This window comes from Glycine max, chromosome 4 (assembly GCF_000004515.6).
Source record: "Glycine max cultivar Williams 82 chromosome 4, Glycine_max_v4.0, whole genome shotgun sequence".
NCBI lineage: Eukaryota > Viridiplantae > Streptophyta > Magnoliopsida > Fabales > Fabaceae > Glycine > Glycine max.
In genome coordinates this window covers 7,973,380-7,994,967 of record NC_016091.4, presented here as the reverse complement: position 1 = coordinate 7,994,967, position 21,588 = coordinate 7,973,380, and the positions used below count along the sequence as shown (strand labels likewise).

At 32.8% G+C, this 21,588-nt stretch overlaps 1 protein-coding gene and 1 pseudogene across 1 annotated transcript; one reads left to right on the top strand and one right to left on the bottom strand.

Moving 5' to 3' along the window:
• Window positions 1-2,433: 2,433 nt before the first annotated feature.
• On the bottom strand, window positions 2,434-7,068 carry LOC100792506 (rhamnogalacturonate lyase-like; annotated as a pseudogene).
• A 5,081-nt stretch (window positions 7,069-12,149) lies between these two features.
• On the top strand, window positions 12,150-14,527 carry LOC100791459 (pentatricopeptide repeat-containing protein At1g09900). The gene is made up of 2 exons (XM_003523721.5): window positions 12,150-12,399; window positions 12,485-14,527. The coding sequence occupies exon 2, from the start codon at window positions 12,507-12,509 to the stop codon at window positions 14,313-14,315; it is 1,809 nt and encodes a 602-aa protein (XP_003523769.1). The 5' UTR covers window positions 12,150-12,399; window positions 12,485-12,506; the 3' UTR covers window positions 14,316-14,527.
• Window positions 14,528-21,588: the final 7,061 nt, after the last annotated feature.

Here is a 21,588-nt window from a genome sequence, read left to right as displayed (position 1 = left end):
CATTGTGGAAGAACCACAAGAAGTAGCATTAAGGAGGTCTCAAAGAGAAAGAAGACCAGCTATTTCGAATGACTATGTGGTATACTTACATGAAACAGAAACAAACTTAAGCATTAATTATAATGATCCAGTTTCATTTTCACAAGCTATAAGTTGTGATAATTCTGAGAAGTGGTTAAATGTCATGGAAGAAGAGATAAATTCCATGGAACATAATGATGTTTAGGACCTTGTAGAATTACCAAAGGGTTGTAAGAGAGTTGGTTGTAAGTGGGTCTTCAAGACTAAACGTGACTCTTATGGCAACCTTGAACGTTACAAGGCTAGACTTGTTGCTAAGGAATTTACTCAGAAAGATGACATTGATTATAAAGAGACATTTTACTGGTCTCACGAAAAGGATTCTTTTAGGATTATCATGGCATTAGTAGCCCATTATGACTTGGAGCTACATCAAATGTGAAAATCGCCTTTCTAAATGGAGATTTAGAGGAGAATGTTTGCATGGACCAACCAATGGGGTTCTCAGTTGAAGGAAATGAACACATGGTGTGCATACTAAAGAAATCAATATACAGTCTTAAAGCAAGCTTCTCGCCAATGGTATTTGAGGTTTAATGATATCATTATTTCCTTTAGATTTAAGGAAAATACATGTTTATCGGTGTATGTATCTGAAGGTCAGTGAGAGTAAGGTTATTTTCTAATTTTGTATATTGATGATATCTTGCTTACAGCTAACGATCTTGGTCTTCTTCATGAGACTAAAAAATTTCTCTCTAGAAACTTTGAAGTGAAAGATATGGGTGAGGTAAGCTATGTGATAAGGATAGAAATATTCCATAATAGATCACAAGGAATGTTAGGTTATCTCAGAAAGTATATATATCGATAAAGTGCTAGAGAGATTCAAGATGGAAAGGTGTTTAACATCGTCTATTCTAATTTAGAAATGAGACAGAGTTAGTCTCGCACAATATCCTAGAAATGATATGGAACAAAAATAAATGAAAGTAATTTTGTATGCATCGGTTGTTGTTGCATCTGAGAGCTGAATTTGTAGTATGTTTTGAGGTTACAATTCAGGCTAATTGGCTGCGGAACTTTATTTCAGGGCTTGGAATTGTCGACAGTATTGCTAGGCCGCTGAAAATGTATTGTGATAACTCCGCAACAATATTTTTTGTAAGAACGACAAGTACTCTAAGGGTGCTAAGCATATGAAATTGATGTACTTTGTCGTGAAGGAAGAAGTTCAGAAACAAAGAGTGTCAATAGAACATATTAGCACAAACCTTATGATAGTTGACCCTTTGAATAAGGGATTATTGTCCAAGACATTATAGAACATGTTGAAAGTATGGACATTATTGTTATTGATGATCATTAAGTATAATTTACCTTATGTAATTTTGCTGACACTCTGAGCTCAATTATGATATGTTTCTGATTACCTGTTCTCTATGTTTGCATGCATGTTTGTGTTAGAGTAATGTTAACAGGTTTTGTCTTGAATGAAGACATTATGTTGGACCAATTATGTACTCCTAACTAATGATCATATTAAGGAGAAGACTAATTTGTAGTACATGGAAGGGACTATGTCGATTATATGATGTACAACCGCCATGACTTGAATTGGTTCCTATTCTTAATCATGAAATTATGATGTACCCAATGTATAGAACAATTTAGTCAATTTTAATGCGCATTATGTTAGTTAATCTATTTATTTATTTAGTCCATAATGTATATTAATGTCACATGAGCCAAGTGGGAGAATGTAAGAATTAATGTCTCAAGGGAAAGGCATGTGACTTATGTAGGGACTAATAAGTAAATAATTAACGATTAATGGCTAAATTGTAATTGAGCTTAATAGGAGAAAGTTCTAGAACTAACTGCTACTTGATGAGAGTAGTGGTTATAAAAGGGACTTAATACCCACTAACGTAAAATAAGGTCCCCTTCCTGACCAGAAAGTGTTCTCTCTCACCCATAGCCATCACGAACGGAGAGAGGCAGAAAAGAAAGGTCTAAGGAAGTGAAATCTTATTTCTCAACTCTTTCAAGGAAATCAAAGTGCACCGGAGAGAAGTTTCAATAGAGAAAGGTACAAGTCTTCCTATGGAGAAAGGTATACATTATTATCTATTGTTATTTATTGATTGTTTGTGAGAACCATAGGTTTCAAGATCCTGTTATTTCCTATCATTGATAGTCTAGGAAACCCCTTAAGAATTTTTACATGAACTCCCACATTATTCAAAACGGTTTTACAAAACCAATGTTCAATCTGCTTGTTACATGAAAGATGGATGAACTAGTCTAACAAAAGCATCAACTATAAATATGAATTTATCATGTGTAAAAGTATTTGATGTTTGTTCATATACATACACAACAAAATTAGAGAAAAAGCAAAGAAAAAAACATATAAGATATAACTTATACAGTGCTCACAGATAAATATATTCTGATATTATGACATTGCACTAATATTTTGTATCATTTATTACCAAAGGTTAACTTAAATTTCTTCACAAGGTGGGCCTTCCAAACGAATATAATCATACATGATACCTTGGAAGGAACTGGTGCATCTTGGTTGCGAAAAGTATATGGTATTTGTGCCATCAATAAGAAGAGAACCTGGTATATTCACATTGTACAGCCAATAGATTCCTTGAATTCCATGTCTTGCAATTGAGTTGTCCCTTCCTATTAATCCACTGGTAAATACGGGTTGTCTTGCATTGGCATCGTTTACTCGAATCTTCACAGACAATCCATAAAGTACTTTCATAATTCATATCACATCTAATTAAGCCCTATTGTGTATGTGTATGGGAGAAAAAGGAAAGGGAGTTTACCTGCAATTCAGCTAATGTTGCAGATGCAATTAACTCTCAGTTTGTATGCACTTCCTTTAACTGCTGATTTCGAACTTGATTTGCCAAATTGTTCATTGAAGAGTGTTATCCTGTTTTTTCCTACAGTTATACAAGCTTGAAAAATTAGTACATTGTATGTAACGTATAACTCAAGAAATCCAACTATAACAGGCTTGCATGATAATCTTTAGCCAAATTATACAAACAATCAATAATACAAAAATCAGACCTTGGAGCCTGTGCATAAAACCAATCCTTCGTATAGTCACTAACACCAATTGTGTAAACCAAATCTCCATCAGGATACAATTCTGAATACCCATCCCACAATCCATACTGCCCGAACCTACAAGTTGAGGAAAAAAAGAAAAATCTAAGAACAGATCAACTGACATCTAAAGGAAACATTTTCATCACAATTAAAAGGATAAAAAGCACAGTTGGATAAAGATTTTATCATTTTCATCATTTCATGTTGTAATAATAATATGTAGCACAAATTCAAAATTAAGCAAAATCCATTAAAGCAATATAAGGACAAACAAAAAGAAAAACTGATCCTCAAGTCAAGAATTATCACAGTAGTATGCCCCTAATAGCACATAACAGAGCTAACCTGTCTAGATGGTTGATAAAAAGTTTATTAATATGTTGTGGGTTGGGATCAGGAGCATAAAATTCTGCAGCAGATCTATCCGGAATACCTATTTCCCACAATGTGGGACCATCCCGTAGAGGCTCATATACAAGTTCACCCAATTCAATGTAAGAACCTGCATTACAAGTTTATCAAACAGATTATTTTGCAAGACGGAAAACAAATTCAACTTTGACCAAGCTAAGGAACCTGATGTTATCTTCATCAAATCACCAAATTTGTAGTCCCCAACAAAACCAGGAACCTAAGAAAAAAGGTTATAGTCGCCTGGACGTACACTTTTAATAGTAAAAAATCCATTTTCATCAGCTCAGGTCCAGAATTGATAGTCCTGTTAGGAGTAAAAGTTAAATAATCTGCTATAGAATTCTTTTGGGCACCCCCGATAACATTTTTGTAATTATCTTTATTTGTATAATGTGTTTTTCAAAAGAAAAGAAAAACAAGGTTATGTCTGGCATAGTTTGCAAGATCCCCTTCATCACATAGCCCCATACTCACCCCAAATGTAAAAAAAATAAAATAAATGATAGTTGAGCACAAACTACAAAAAGTACAGCTCATGCAACTAAAATGCTACTTTTCCTTAAGTGAGCGAAGAGCACCTTGCATTCCCTTTGCCATGACCCTGCATCTCCAGGTGGGGCTAAACCAACATAAGCACCATTTGCTGATATTAAGTCTGTGCAGATGTACCTAGACAAAATAATTAGAACTACAATAGTTCACTTAAATTCACCTAAATATATGTTGAAATCCGTATCTCTTGTTAACGTGGGATCTGAACTTACCCCCTCACATCTAGGACTGGAAACTAGAGCATGGACAGATGCAAGATAAAAATAACACCCACAATGTCGTGGCTGCTCAGCCATGGATTAATTATTCAACATTTTTTTTTAATTTCTAATCATAAAATACAGTAAGTGAGAACCTTTTTTTCTCATATTACAAAATTAACGAAAATATTTTAATAGGAAGTTGTAGCATTATATAACTCCCCACCCCCGCAGGTAAAAAAATCTAGCTGTTAGCACTAAAGTAAAAAAAAAATAAAAATTGCAATAGAATCAGGTTGTATTCCAATCACCAGTAAGATAGAAATCGCATTGCAGACTGTTGAGTAAGGTGCTGTGATAATTACTTAGTGGAGTGATATTAATAAGTGCTTAGTGGACATATAATAAAGTGTTCTTAGTGAAGACTTAAAAGAGTGTTTAATAGTATTCATGTGACTCTTTATATTTGTAACTGTCATAGTACTCTAAGGATTACTTTTCAATCTATAAATACTTATGAATGTACTGCAGAAAGTAAGTCAGAAAAGAAATCAAAACAAAGAGTCATTCAGCCCCAAATACTCTCCCTCTTCTAAATTTTCTGCACAATTTTCAGTAGCTATAGTCCATCATAAAAACTTAGTCTCTTGAGTGTTAGCTACCTAAATCACCTCTGGAATATCACCAACACAAACTAAAAACATCAGAATAAACTAGGAATATCTTGCATGCTTACCTGTCAAAGACAAGTAATCTGCCACTGACGTTGCCCCATTGATCCAATTTTAAAAAATCCTCTGAAGCTGGGAAAGAATATGGCTAACTTTGAGCATCATTCATCATCTGAATATCAATTCAAATTAGTCTTTATCTTACAATTACTGTATCCAACTGTCTATACCATCTACCTCCTAACCAAGGTACAAGAGATTCATGGACAAACCTGTATTTTTGCATCCTCCCATAGCCCAAGTGGGTCGTCACCAACTGCTCCAGAATTAAGATACATATATACAGGACCAAAAACCTTCTTCCATGATTCACCACCTCTAAATTTAGGCACCAAATCTTGTCCCACATAGTGACCACTAAGAAACATCTGATGATATAGCCACGTAGGGAATTGCTATCTTGGTCTAAAATCTAAATTCATTCACTTACTGCAAGCGCGGTAGGGCCTACATGCGAGGTCAAATTCTGTTTGAGGGGTCCACCAGAACGAAACTCATCACTAGGTGTGATCTGCCAGAATCCCACTGGCGGACTGAAAGATATCCACCCATGGACTCGATTATCCATGTTTACACATGAATACTGATACTTGTCATCCACCTGTGGATTAGAGTCAAATAAATACATAGTGGAATAGCTCATACACAATCAATGCTGAGGAAATCATCCTATCTCCTCTTTAACGAGCAACATGAATTAGTGGACACTCAAAACTTGCCAGGTTAACCAACTAACTACTACAGGTGTGTTTGGACTTTGATTAATTGTTTTTAAATACGAAGTAGTTTATAGTTTTGAAAGAATTTATTTTGGAATATGGAAATGTTTTCCAAAACGTAATTTTTAAGAATGTGTTTTGTCCTGCATAGTGTGAAGTAAAATTGCTTTATGGCATCAAATTTCTAAAAAAATAAACAAAAATATTTTTTAAAGGGTTTAATTTAGTTCCTTCCCCCTTCTCCCCAATGGTTAGTTTCAGTTGCGTTTTGCCACTGTGGTTTCATTCTGTTAAACTACAAAATCATAACTTTAACTGATGAAAGTTACAAAAATCTGAAGACTCCTTTGTTTATTTTCCTAGAAATATGTTCTCCTTGTCAAAAGTTAGGAACAGACAGACATGTCGGATATGTAAACCTGCTGGTTTAATGGATTATAGCATGAATAAGCTTTTCATAGTTGACAGCCAAAAAAGACACAAGGAGATAACAAATATGTTAATGAAAATATGAGGGGAGCAAAGTGACAAAGTTTAAACCACGTGGTGCCAAAGTGATACTCCCCAAACCACATAGGGCAAATTAAATTTAACCATAACGTTAAATAGTATTTAATGATGCAAGTAGGGATAAATTGTAGACTATGTACCCATATGGGTGAGAATGAATTCAGTGTGGAACTGACATGCAAGCAAATTGAAGAAGTTACAAACTACTATGGTACAAATACAATTAGAAGCTTTGACACGATAAAACAGTGTCGGGAAATATATATGCAACAGATACCTCTCCTTTCAATCATGGATCCTTGGGATTGACTAGCAGGACAGCTTCTGGGTAACCCAAGGTTTGGCATCTTCCTGGTAACCGATCTTCAGGAAAAGGCATAACCCTTTGCCTATTGTCTGCCATAGCCATGTATTGAAACCTACATACTTGATTGTTAAAGTGGATGAAAATAAAAATAAATAAGAGTTGCTTGTTATCTTCCATGACCATCTCAACTAATATTTTGAATGCCAAATTACCAAGGATCTAGAAAGAGAATGCCTGTCTAACTTTCATCCCAATATGACTATATTTGTGAAATAATTAATAGATATATATAGAATCACAAAATAGAGAGGCATCGAACTATTTTGTCAAAATGATAGAATTTACTTGTCTTTTCTAAGCTTGAAAGTGATCCTTGTTTCACTAATATCAAAATCTGGCCATCCATTTAAGTGCTCATAAATTCCATAAGGGTAGAAGCCTGATGAACCACGGAGCATTATGAATCTGAAATTGACCATCCACAAATGTTAATCCTACTGCTATCAGTAAAAAAAGCTACTAGTGCTTTAAATATTATTCTTTGAGCAATAATGGAACTGATAAGATTGCAAGTAGAACTTGTAATGAAAATGGGGGGGGGGGGTTGACAACTAGTTTATTTCTGCTCATGTGTGACATAAAAAACCACTCCTAATTTGTTTGCAAACTCTTTTACAATGGGTTTATTTCTACTCAGGTGAGACTTCAAAACCACTCCCAGTTTAATTGCAAACTCAAATCAGGGAATGCATTTGAATATATATTTGTTGAGAATTTATTTGACTTGTTGGAACCGTATCAAAGACACCATGCGGTTACAAAAGAAAGCAGTATTGCCATACACATCAAACATTCCTTTGGTTCCTGGCGCACCATATTCACTGTGTCTAATGTTTACTACTGATCAGCTTGAATTCTTGATAACTTCACTGTTCATTTAACCATTACATTTTCAGAAGAATGACTACTCTGTGCACGTGAGCTCGCGCACAGCCGCACACGTGTGAGAGAGATAACAATTCACAATTACTCATCGCTAGGGGCACATACCCTCTATTAGTCTCCTTGTTGAGAACTTCAAGCAAACTGTCAACACCATTATATCGTATCCCAGTGACAATTCCATCTGGATTTGTTAAGGTAACTTGGACTATGCCATTATCCATCACCACCTGCACATTCCAAGAAGTTAAAACAATTACACGAAACTAAAACATATCTGGCAATGTTAATTCCACAACATTTATAAATCCATTACACATAACAGACTCAAAGCTTCATAAATGTCCATCCTACATTCAAACTTAAGGCCATTACTTTGTACGTGAGGCCAGTGGAAAGAGATACACAATTATTTTAAGAGAAAAAGGGTCAGGCATGGTAAAATTGTTTAAAGTGTTTCTAAATTATTATATAATGACAAATTTATGGTAAATTTATTAATTCTTTTGTAATAAAAGTCTTGAAAATTAAACTTACAAAATAATTTGCCATAGCAAATATTATAAAAGATGTTGCATAAAATAAAATGAGTGGGGATGGGAAGGAAAAAATAAGCATACATTCCATGAATTCAAATAATAAAAAAAACTGTTCATTTATAAATCTCCAACTCGGATGAAATCGTCTGTGTAGTGACCTGTATCTCTCAGTTACTGTTGTACCATGGCATGCAGAGTTGCTTTAAAAGTAAAAATACTTTTGAGCCCCGTTAACTTTAATATAAACATGTATTAAATTTAAAGAAGGTTTAAATACTTTGTTTATTGTAATTTGGCTTTTTATTTTATTTTAGTTCTTATAAAAAAAAATTAGTCCTTATTATGTTTGTGTTTTTAAGTTCTTAAAACACTTTAAATAACACTGTAATGAAAAAAATGTTATTTAAAATGTCACAATGACGAAAAATAAAAATATATAACTTGTAAGGATTAAAAATAAAAAAATAATTTTACAAAGACTAAAAATAACTAAATTGTAAAGACTAAAAATATTTAAACCTGTAAAGAAATTAGTGACAAACTTATACGTTAAGAAGCTCATGTTACTTGGTGACAAAGAAAAACAGAAAATAAATACCAGGGACTATAAGTTTATTTTTAAAGAATTTCTGGGATTAAAAGTATTGTCACAATAACAATTAGTTATTGATTTGTCTCTTTATTTGAATTGAATTGAAATTGATCTGTGATGTTGAGAGTTTTTTTTTAATCTATAAATAGATACAGGTACATTTGAATAATCCTATATTAAAAAAAAGCAAGGTGTGTGGTCATGCATATAAGAAATTGTTAAATTCTTTCATCAGCAGAATATTTTATTATTGATTAAAATTTATATTAAATTATAATTTTAATCTCTTATAATTTTAAATTCACAATTTTGGTCCTTATGTGATAAGGATTTAATATTTAATTTTATATGTATTTATTTTTATTATAAAATTTTATTTTAATAGAAATTAATAAAGTATTGTATATATAAATTTGTTCTTATTTTATAATAATTTATGTAAATAGTTTAATGAATTTAATTATAAATTGTTAAATAATAATAAAAATATATAAGCTATTCAAAATAAAAATATATAAATGATATAAAATAAAATTAAAAATATTTATATATTAAATATTTTTCAATTTATAAATTTTTATGATTAAAAAATAATAACTTTTGACAAATGATAACTATGATATATTTAAAATAACATTATGTTTAAATATAGGGTTATGAATTCAACTTATACAAAGATTATTTTTATTTTTCATTTTATTTAAACAAGAAAAAAATAAAATAGTTATTTTAAAAGCCAATAAATTTATCATCTACTACATCAAAGTTAATATTGGAATTTGAATGATAAACTAAAAATTATTGATTTGAAATTAAAAGAAATGAAAATTATAATTTAGCCTAAAATTTATCAAATTCTCAAGATTGCAGAGCCCTCCTTGCTGGTTCAAGTGCTTACTGAAATCGCAAATCCTAAATGTCCTATAAAACCTTAACAAATAAAATTTAACCCAATTATTATCGAAAAACGATATTGCTATTGCAGTGCTTAGATAGTTGGAAGATTAACAACAAATAGCAATATTTGTGATGAAAGACTCGTTTATGTCTCAGAACTTCTGACCACAATAATAATTCAATGACAATGGCGATGTGCTTTATGCGCAGGTGAAGTATCTCATTCGACTTTCTGTTGTGTGCAAATAAATTATACAGATCAAGCAATTTTACACTAACATGTATCCTCTCTGCTGTTATTGCACATTGCTGAGATCTGTCTTCCTCTGGAAAAAAATAGATCCGAGGATAACTGCAATGCCAGTTATTGCTATTGTGAACAAAAGACGTTTTCTTGAGAAATCATTCTGCGGCCTTCTTCGAGCACTCTCATCTCTTTCCACTGGCCTCACGTACCTTCACACAGAAGTAAATAATTCAATTGCGAGATATAATAAACGCATATCATTAATGACCTTACAGGGCTAATGACACACCTCCACTTTTAGAAACAAAAAATAAATTGATTAAACTGTCATTTTAGTGCTCTGAGGACTAATTTAATGTTACAATTCTTTAAAATGCCACATTGATGTCACATGTATGTATCTTTAGAGGACCAAAATGGTGGTTTAGTCAAAAAAAAAATAAGGGTTGGCTGTTGCTGTAAGTTATTGTTACATCCCACATACACTACCTAAGTAGTAAAAAATATCATAATTCACACAAAAAATTCAGCTGCATCACAACAAGCAAAACTTCACTCATTACTTAGGTTGTGTTTTGCCTCAGTTTTTCTAAGCTATGCCAAACGCAAATTCCATGAAGCTCTAAAACTTAAAAGTAGCTTTCTTTTTTATGAAGCAAGTCACAAAAAAGAGCCTTCTACAAAAGGCTAATTGGAGGAACTTCTTTTAAGGAAAAGAGAAACAAAAAAAAAAACTGAGCCAAACATTACAAAATGTACAACTCAGCACTCATCTAGAATTAGCAGCCATAGATGTTCAAGGCTCTAGCTACTCTCAGGGAAATTACACCAACTACAACTTGTAGGCAATGAAAATTCATGAGGTAAACTACCTCAGTGTATCTTCATTAGCTTGGACTTACAATATAGCCCCAACTCTTTAAATAGTTAAAGATTTGTGCATACATGTAATTATTTAACATTAAGCCTCAACTAACAGGTACCACAGCAACTCAGCAAGAGAGTACAATAATGCACTTAAGACTTGCACAAGATGAAACGGAATTAGAAGAAACTAATGAGACAGTAAGACATCTATCCCTAACCCTCTGCATTAAAAAATAATCACTTTTTTTTTCTCCTAAAACTTTCCCAAGGAGCTTTTGATTATAAGCTTTTTGAAGTACAAAATAATATAATTCAAACACATAATACAATCAAATGGTGACATTTCATTCCTTGAAGACCCTGCAGAATTGTCTTGAATTCTATTGCAACTATCTTCATGGTTGTATAGTTCGCGCAGTCTAACATATTTGTTACAAAGGTGACAAAGTTCTGTTCGATTCCCGCATATGTTTAAAAATCAAACTGAAATTAGTAACAGAGCACACTGATTAATATAACCTTCTTAATTCAAGAAGTCATTTATAATAAACACTACCTGATGCTCAGCCAGGTCAATTGCCAGCAAAGGAAGCTCACAGAACTCACAAGTGACCATCCTTCTAGGACAATATAATTTTCATCTCTATGGATACCTAAAATGTCATGTTCCATAGTTTCACTGCACAGCGAACAGGCAACCTTCTTCGCAAATTGACATTTTCTTTTGAATAACCATTGCAAAAGTGAATTTTAAATCTGACTTTATGAACTGTGTTATAGTGTGCTAGGCAGCCTTTGGGAGAAGAGGGAGAGGGGCCCATTTTCTTTAGCGCGTGGAGTTGAAACCCCAAGTTTCTACGCTCTATGATATGAGAGGCACCTTCATATTATATACAGGACACAGTAAAACTAGGAACTGACTCAATAAATTATAATACTGCATTACTGAAAAATTAAAGCCATACTACTGAGTAAAGGAAAATTGAAAGAGCTGATTAAATAAGTAATCTTTTTATATCTGACTTGTGTTTTTATTGGGTTGTTTTCTAATTTATATTTGGTAAATGTCCAGTTCAATGTAGTGATTTTCAGTTGGAAAGCATGGGGGAAAAAAGAAAATACAAACTGATGAGGTAACCCAAAAAATTAAACCTTTATTAAGATGTAAATTTGAAAACCAGAAATCATAAAATGTTTATTTAATTAAATTTTTAAATATATTTTTTTGGCTAAAGTTATTGATTTGAACAATTCTTGATATACACAAGTTTCAAGAACAAAGCTGATGGAAAATATAATATAACTAAATATATGAAAAACAAGATGCAAAAGATAAAATTCTAGCATAAGGACCCATCATAGGGCAACTTTTAGAGAAAAATCACAAGAGCATAGAAGGCTGCAGTTAATTGAGTTTCAAATAGACAGATAAAATTCTAGCATAAGGACCCATCATTCAAATCAACAAAGTATTCTTTGTATTTACCTATGAAAAAATCTTCTCGAGATTATACAATGAAAACGGAAACTTGAGATTCTAATAAAGGGTGTGAATAGTAACGCCCTGAAGATAAAGAGGCCAGTCCAGCCCCATAATTTTGACACGACAAAAACATAAACCTCTGTCTTGTACAAAGGAGAAGCAACGGGTATCGGATAAGTAGCCTGGTTTCCTCGTCCTGAAAGAAACACCAGCAAACCACTCTCAACCTAAGAGGTAAACTAAAACCCCTTCTCAATTCTCATTTAGCGAATTCTATTTTTCTACCATATCTCTCATATTTCTACCACAACGCTTTCAGTGTTGCAAGTTTACTGAAAGCAATGGATTTAGTGGCACCAGCCGAACAGGTTTGCTCATTTCACCACTTCCACATAACCAGAGCTAGGGTTTCTGATAACTCCATTTCTCGTCCTTTCGTTCTATATCCTGATAGTAGTGTTAGTCATCATTTTTCAAAATTGAAGGCAACTAGGTCTAGAAAGCGTTTAGAAAATCGCGTTTCTGCTGTTTCCAAGTCCGAAGCTTCTGGTTTGAACGGTAGATTGCAACAAATTGTGAGCACCCCAAACGGGGACTTGAACGTCATAGGCATGGAATCTTCGCCCATTGGGGTGAACGGTTCCCGGAGCTTCGAGGAGTTTGCGAGTAACATTCATCTCCGGAAGTTGGTTAGAAATGGAGAGTTAGAGGAAGGGCTTAAGTTTCTGGAGCGCATGATTTACCAAGGAGATATCCCTGATGTCATTGCATGCACCAGTTTGATTCGCGGGTTTTGCAGGAGTGGAAAGACTAAGAAGGCCACAAGAATCATGGAGATTCTGGAGAATTCTGGTGCTGTTCCTGATGTGATAACTTACAATGTTTTGATTGGTGGTTATTGCAAATCTGGGGAGATAGACAAAGCCTTGGAGGTTTTGGAGCGAATGAGTGTTGCTCCGGATGTTGTTACTTATAACACAATTCTGCGTAGTTTGTGCGATAGTGGGAAGCTGAAGGAGGCAATGGAGGTTCTTGACAGGCAGCTGCAGAGGGAGTGTTATCCCGATGTGATTACTTACACAATTTTAATTGAAGCAACTTGTAATGATAGTGGCGTTGGTCAGGCGATGAAGCTGTTAGATGAGATGAGGAAGAAAGGGTGCAAACCCGATGTGGTCACTTACAATGTTCTTATCAATGGTATTTGCAAGGAGGGTCGGTTGGATGAGGCAATTAAGTTTTTGAATAACATGCCTTCGTATGGTTGTAAACCGAATGTGATTACTCATAATATTATTTTGCGTAGCATGTGTAGCACTGGGAGATGGATGGATGCTGAGAGGCTGTTATCAGATATGCTTAGGAAGGGTTGTTCCCCTAGTGTTGTTACTTTCAATATCTTGATTAACTTCTTGTGCCGGAAACGATTACTGGGTAGAGCCATTGATGTCTTGGAGAAAATGCCAAAGCACGGTTGTGTTCCAAATTCCTTGAGTTACAATCCATTGCTTCATGGGTTTTGTCAAGAGAAAAAGATGGATAGGGCAATTGAGTATTTGGAAATAATGGTGTCTAGGGGTTGTTACCCAGATATAGTGACCTATAACACTTTGCTTACAGCACTATGCAAAGACGGGAAGGTGGATGCTGCAGTTGAAATACTGAATCAACTAAGTAGCAAGGGATGCTCTCCTGTTTTAATTACTTATAATACAGTTATTGATGGTCTTACAAAGGTGGGAAAAACCGAGTATGCTGTGGAACTGTTAGAAGAGATGCGCAGAAAGGGTCTTAAACCTGATATAATTACATACTCTACACTGCTTCGGGGACTTGGTCGTGAAGGAAAGGTTGATGAGGCTATAAAAATTTTCCATGACATGGAAGGATTAAGTATTAAGCCCAGTGCTGTCACTTACAATGCAATCATGTTGGGACTTTGTAAGGCTCAGCAGACTAGTCGTGCAATTGATTTTCTGGCTTATATGGTAGAAAAAGGATGCAAACCTACCGAAGCTACATATACCATTCTTATAGAAGGCATTGCTGATGAAGGATTAGCCGAGGAAGCTTTGGAGTTGTTGAATGAGTTGTGCTCCAGAGGATTTGTGAAGAAAAGTTCGGCTGAACAGGTAGTAGTCAAGATGTAGGATAATATGCCTTTTTACCTTATACACCTAGATGGCTGAGTAACATTTTTGAGCACATAGATTTTGTTAAACCCCTCGCTTTAGTTACTTGTTCTGGATTTTGGATTGTTATTTTGAGGAGGGAGAGGGGCTAGTCAAATGTGTGTCAATTTTGTTAGGAGGTCATTGTAATTCAGTACGGTTATATTTAATTCTAATTTATATTTTATACTGCTTGGGAGTTAATATAGACTAATCATGCTTTCCTCATTTTTTCGGCATCCATGGAGACAGTTTTTGAATCTCATCTTCCTAGATATTTTACAGGGATGGTAATTTCTTGGCTGCTGATTGTGATATGATTGATTCAAAAGATCAATTTTATACGTCTTATTATTTTGTTTGGAGCAATTTCTTTATCAGCAAATGATACCAGTATAGTCTGTTGTAAAATGAAGCAATTTGATTCATCAATGGGTCTGGGTTTTTATCAGTGTACTGTTGTTACCAAATATATACATTCCAACATAATTGGTGCTTTATTGTTTCATGTTGGGAATTTATTGTTTCATGTTTAATAGAAAAGATGGAACAGATTGAGTTCTCTCTCTTATTACAGCACGGTTAAAATATGTTTGTGCTCCCTGCTATATACCCGTGTTTTGTATTTGTTTCCTGATAAATTTTTCCTTCGTTTCTACTCCACGATATATTTGAAAATTTTTGTCATAGGTTCTTGTCGTTAGTTTCTGTCAATTTGGTGCTAACGTGTCCATGAAGTTGACACGTCATCATATCACGTATGTTGCCACATGTGCTCGAAGGCTGAGTTAGTGTTTTGGTATTTACTTTCTATAACTTCAGGGTTTTTGCATTTGCTCCCTATAATTTCAGGTTTTTTGCATTTGCTCCCTCATCCTTCGAGCATATGTGGTAACATGCATGACATGCTGACCTGTCAACTTAATGGATACATCAGCACCAGATTGACAGAAGCTGACGACAAGGACCTATGACAAAAAATTTCAAATGTCAAGGAACAAAAACGAAGGAAAAATTTATCAATAAACAAATGTTAAACTCAAGTATATATCAGAGAGCACGAATATATTTTAGTTTTACTAGACTGATACAAGAGAAATACTAGTGTCAAGTGAGACTAAAATATTTTAAGATTGTTGAATATACAAGATTGGTAATTGCTTATTGGCCTATAGTGATGTGGTTGGTCCGAGGCTGGCATAGGACTTCCCCTACACTCACTAGTCTTCCCATACTTGTGTGACTAACTTTTCCATAACATTGGTGATTTATTTATCTATCATTCTCTCCGTTCCTAATCCATTCAGACATTTCCATGTTTGACTGATCTTTTGTTGCCCTACCTTTGGGAGGACTTATATCGCTCACACAAAAACAAAACATGTTAATTACCTAAACCCTCAAGGCTTTCAAGGAGGCTTCTGACGAGTGTGAACTCCTTGAAGTTGGCTCTAATTTCTCTAAGTCTTCTAAACCAGGCACTAGTGGCGTGTGTGCAATTTGTTTCTTTTTGTTTATCTGCAGATATTAGTGTAGCAACATGCCAACATTCAGTGTGTTTCATTGGATCGGAGCAGAAAATTTTATTTGGGTCCGTGTTAAGTATCATGCAATGGACACAAACACAATGCTGTTGATTAGGTGCATGTTTGATTAGGAAATGATGCGATGCCTATTTCAATGCAAATCTAAAAAGTTAAAAGTAAAATAAATACAAAAATCAAGAATCTTACTAAAAAGTTAAAAGTAAAATAAATACAAAAATCAAGAATCTTAATCTGTTGGCATAATGACTTTTGCGCAGAGAATCAAACGTGCACTTCAAAGTTTAATTTTGCGTTAAGAAGGGCTCTGGCCTTGTAAATGTGCGGGAGCTAGACTGTCACTCGTACCATCCGCAACCTAGTGAGTAATATGCACATTGTTGTGCCATGTGTTGCTTTGCTTTGTAATCAAATCAAACATGACAACCTCGGTTATGGTTTTTTTTTAGGGAACCAACAGCTATAATTTGCGTAATATTCTTACAGTTGTTTTAGACAGAAAATACTGTTTTATACATAACGTCTTAGTCACTAGTATCAAGTGGTAAGGATCGCAAGCTGTTGATGAAATGGTTTCCGTCACGGTGTGTAGGTTTGTCTGTAAAATAACTATTGACTAGTATTACAGCTTGATCCATAAATTAATAAACATAAATATTTTAAATAGATAAATTATATTATAATAAAATTTATATAAAAAAAAGAAATGTTTTAATATATAAAATATATTTTAATTTTATTATGAATAATTTAAATTGTGATATAAGATTTTGACATTGTTGATATTTAAAAAAATATTAAAATTTAATTTAAAAATAGAGATAAAAAAGATTTTTAGAAAAATAAAGAGAAGATAGTTTGAAGTGATTGAGAGAATATTTTTAGCTGATTACAAGAATAATGTCACGAATGTATTAAAAAAAAAATAAAGAAGAAGATATTAAGAACACTCAATTAAGAAAGTAAAGAGCTCTTATATATATATAAAAGTGAAGAGAATGAGAATTTTATTTTCTAAAGTTATAATATATTGCGTAGACATGCTTGGTGGGTCTCATTTTTTGTCAAATGTTGACATTGAGCCATTCCACGTGGGGATTAAATAAACCTTTAATTGTTTTTCTTTTTTGAGAAATAGGACATTTCTATGTTTCCGTCAAAAAAGGATATTGCGATGTTGATTTTTAAAAATATTATTTATTACTATTCTTATCTCTTAAAAATAAAACGATGAAGTATTTTAAAGATTTTATCAAAATAATCTCTCAAAATTATAAAATTATCCTTAAATTTGTTCTTTTCTACCATCGCTTTAATTTTTTATATAAATTTAGTGACAATGCTATACTTTTGAGAAACTAATTAAGTTTAAAAAAAAGTTAAATAACTAATATGACATTTGATCATATTGGAATGACTTGAAATATAAGCCTAACCTGTATTCAAAATGCATAAGATTTATATCTGACTAGAAGTGGGTCCCATGTAATGTACAGATTTTTAAGTGATAGGAAAAAGAGAGAGAGAAAATAGTAAAATCTTTGAAAGAAAAATGCAGAACTGTCTAAGCATTGATACTTGACCACGTTGAACAATTTTTATATAGGTATAGATTACTTAAATTCAAACCCGTTAAAAACCTCTTTGGATCGAGTCAAGTTAAAAGACGGGGCATGTCCTAAACATTCTTAAGAACAGAAGAGGAAAATGTTTTTATCCAAAATCTAAAATATTCTTTTTTTTTATATATATCACATCTTACTTTTTATCTAGGGTACTTATATTATTTTATGCACATTTTTTCTTTTACGTTCTGTGCAGCCAAATAAGTGAAAAGAAATTTTTGTATTTCTTTCCTTTCAATTTCTCCTTTGTTAAATAATAAAAAATTATCTCACCTTCTAATCTTTTCCTTTCATTTTCTTTCTTTTTTTATTTTCTTTCCTCTCCTTTAAAAAAAAAATATCATGAGTAGTTACCATGAACACCATGCAACATTTTATTTTTTTATTTGACGGGGAGATGATTTGATTACATTGCATAGTAAACAACTCCTGTACTGAAATAATGAAATTGGACGGTGTTGAGAAGAGACTCGGACGTCCATGATTGAAATTTTACACGATTTTACCAAACACGTCATATATAACCAATAATCTAAATTCTAAAAAAATATCATGATACCTAGGATGCTGTCGTCCTCTTCCTCGTTTTGTTAGGAGCATAGAGACCAAAAATACTAAAAGATTGTACATCTAAAGAAAGATATCTTAGATATTTAAATGGTTTTCTTAGGTGGTATTTACTATTTAGAGAATACAGGAACAGAACCTTTCTCTTGAAATTTCATTTCTGGCGAAGCTCTCTGCGTGGAACAATGGTGGTCTTACTAAAACTTCGGTTTTTTTTCCCTCTTAAATTCTCTACTTTTTTTTAAAATATTTAATAACTAATTTTCGAAATAAAGGAAGATGTAAAAAAAAAAGGAGTTGCAAATAAAATTTCCCTTAAAACCATCCCAAACTTGATTCATGATAGGAATAGATAAAAAAGTGTTGCAATTCCGTAAGCCCATTGTATAGGCGATGTATGGTTTATCATGTAGTGGAGAGTGCAAATTAAATTTCATCTATAGAGAATGTTTGTTAAAATCACAGTTAATCATACTGGTGTAAGATTTCGATAAGTCTATATGAATAAGAAAATTTATGTTTTATATTTTATTTTTTTTTTAAAAAAAAATTTGTTCTAATGACATTTATACATCACAATCGAAATTAGATGACGGGATACTCGAACTTTTTTACTTGAAAAAAAAAACATAATTTTATGTTTCAAAGCATGATTAGAGTAAAAGTGAAAACAATTGTTCCTCCATAAAATTAAGCACTCAAGCCATAATTTACAAATAGTAATCCAAACATCCTAATAAGGGATAAGTTCTGTCTCCTACGAATATTCGCTTTCAAAAATCAAAGCCTCCAATAATTTGCCCCACCGGCCATGATGAAAATAAATAAGTCTCTTTCTTGTCCAACTTAGATTATCTCAACCCCTATACCCAACATTGAAATATTCACTATCCATAATCATGAATTCATATGATCCACAGACCACACTCTTGGTTAATTTATAGCCGGAATGTCTCCATAAACTGCACTCAATTGCGGTTCTATATTTGATCAATAAGCTAGTAAAAAATATCAATTAGTATCCATTTAAGTTCCATTTAAATATATTGTAGACTTGTAGTGTGACAACTTCCTTTTACTTTATGACTAGGTAGCATAAAACCTTGAAAACCCATATTGTGATGGGAATTATTATTCTCCACTAAGTTATTAACCTAGGGCTATTGAATATTGATTAGACAAAAAGAGAGTGAAACGTTCCCACGAATAATGTTCTTTATACTTTCAGATTCATGAGCAAATTGCCCCCCCCCACACTCGGTTTTACTAAGAGAATGAAAATCTAAGTGAGCCATTTATATTCTGAGATTCTCTTCACATCTGCACACAGTCAATATAAAAAGGACAAAAATAGATTCTTCCATACATATTATCTAGCTACTACCAACCCAAAAAGGGTTTTTTCTTAAGTTATACATTATTCTCTACCACACACTTAAAATTCTTAGCAAATAAATTGAGAATTAAGATAACACCCCCACCAGGCACAAACACTAGAAGCTAGATTAAAGTTTCGTTCCATGAATGAAGCTATCTCGAAGTCATGGAAAAAAGTTCATCTCCTGGAAGCAAAACAAACGGAGGGTGGCTTTCATGTTGGGGGCGTCTCAAGTTGAAGCTTCCATGGGCGAAGAGAACAAGCACTTATAAATCCATTGGTGGTTTTAAATATGACCCTTTAAGCTATGCTCAAAACTTTGACGAGGGATGGGTAGAGGATGATGAAGAATCTTTACATCGCGGGTTCTCTGCTAGATATGCAGCACCCTCCTCACATAAATTGTTCAAGCAATGATAAGGTTCAACGTTTAAGGTCAGCTAATATATATGTACAAACAAAAAAAAAACCATTCGTACGTATATTTCTTGGCTCATTTTACTTTACCTTCTAGTTATATTGATTGTATAAAATATAAATTATTACTTATGTTTATGCAGCAAATAAGTATATTTATAATCAGTTTGTACACTAATAGAGAAATTAATATCTTAAAGCTCTTGTTAACTTGATATTGGCAATATTTACTTACAAGTTAGTGAAACAATTCCTAACTTTGATGCTCTGTAATGATGATTGACTACTAGACTTGACTCTAGGACATCCCCTGTTTCAACAGAATCTAATGAGGTAATCTTTCAATTATCCAAAACAACTTCTACCATCGATTGGTATAGAATATTGGAAAACGTTTTGATCAATGAAAGTTCTTTCCTTTGATTTTATAAAATATTTTTAAAATATGTATATATAAAAACATAAGTAAAACTATTATAGAAAAACAACACCCTCTAATTGATTTTGGCCAATAATATGCCGCAATTAGTGTTAGAGTCTCAGGTTGAGTAAAATAAATTATTTGATATGGTATTTTAAGTTTTGAGGTTGTCTCATCTAATGAATTAATATTTTAGGTTGAATTCTTTTTTTGTGCTTAATTCCTAACATTAGTGTTTTCATTGAGAGTCAAATTGGTATATATGGCCTTGGACTCAAGCACAATATGTAGACTAACATAATGCGTTCAATCAAACCATACGCGGGCATCTACTTTCGACGTCCAAGCATAAGCAATTCTGCATAGCTTTTGTTTTTCGCATAAAAAAATGTAAGTAATATGCTAAATGAGCTAGTTCAGGTTAGATAATTTACTGGGTCATTTAAACGTGAATTTATTTTGTCCAATTATTTACTCTGCGAGTTATACGGGTTGGGATTCACGGGTTATTGAACCAATCTATAGACCAATTTGGGTTTTTAATATAAATTATTTTTTCTCATTTAATATTTTATTATTTCGAATACGAATTATCGTTTAACATTTAATGTTAAATTCCTTAAAAAAACATTTAATGTTAAATTATTATATTTTTTTAATTTTAGAGTCATTTTATAGTTTTTGTCATTTTTTTTGTTATTTTAACGTTTTGGAATTATTTTGAATTTTTTAATTATCTATTATTTAATCCACAAACCAGTTCGCTAACTTGTAAATTAATTAAGTAGGTCAAATCAGACCATATAAAAAGAAATTTTATTTAGTTTAATAAGTTAGTCTAATTCGAGTCATTTAAATATGGATCATTATATATAGACGACTCAGCAGACAGAATTGCCTCATAACTCGTATATCCACGTGTTTGTATTGGAAAGCGATAAAAGAAGAGAAATTTTTTTGATATATTTGTATATTCTATTCAACTCATATTAGAGCAATTCGATCTAATAAAAGATTGTAAAATGCTTTAAAAGTTCTCCGAGATATATGGCAACAGTGTTTCCCTAATCCCTCCACAACTTTGATCACTCTATTTGTGACTTGTGAATCATCCTATCACGAAACGGAAATAAAAGGTTTATAATTCTTGAAAGTTTGATACTAATATAATACTAGTATGTTGGAACTCCCAATATCTCGCGGTTATCTAGCAACTAAAACATTGTCAATTCTAAATGATAGTGATGATGAAATAGAACGAAATTCTGTTAAAAAAAAAAGAAGAAGAAATAGAATGAAA

What these genes read in the sequence shown, in the direction of transcription:
- LOC100791459 (XM_003523721.5), top strand. Translation starts at nt 12,507, where the DNA reads ATGGATTTAGTGGCACCAGCCGAACAGGTTTGCTCATTTCACCACTTC.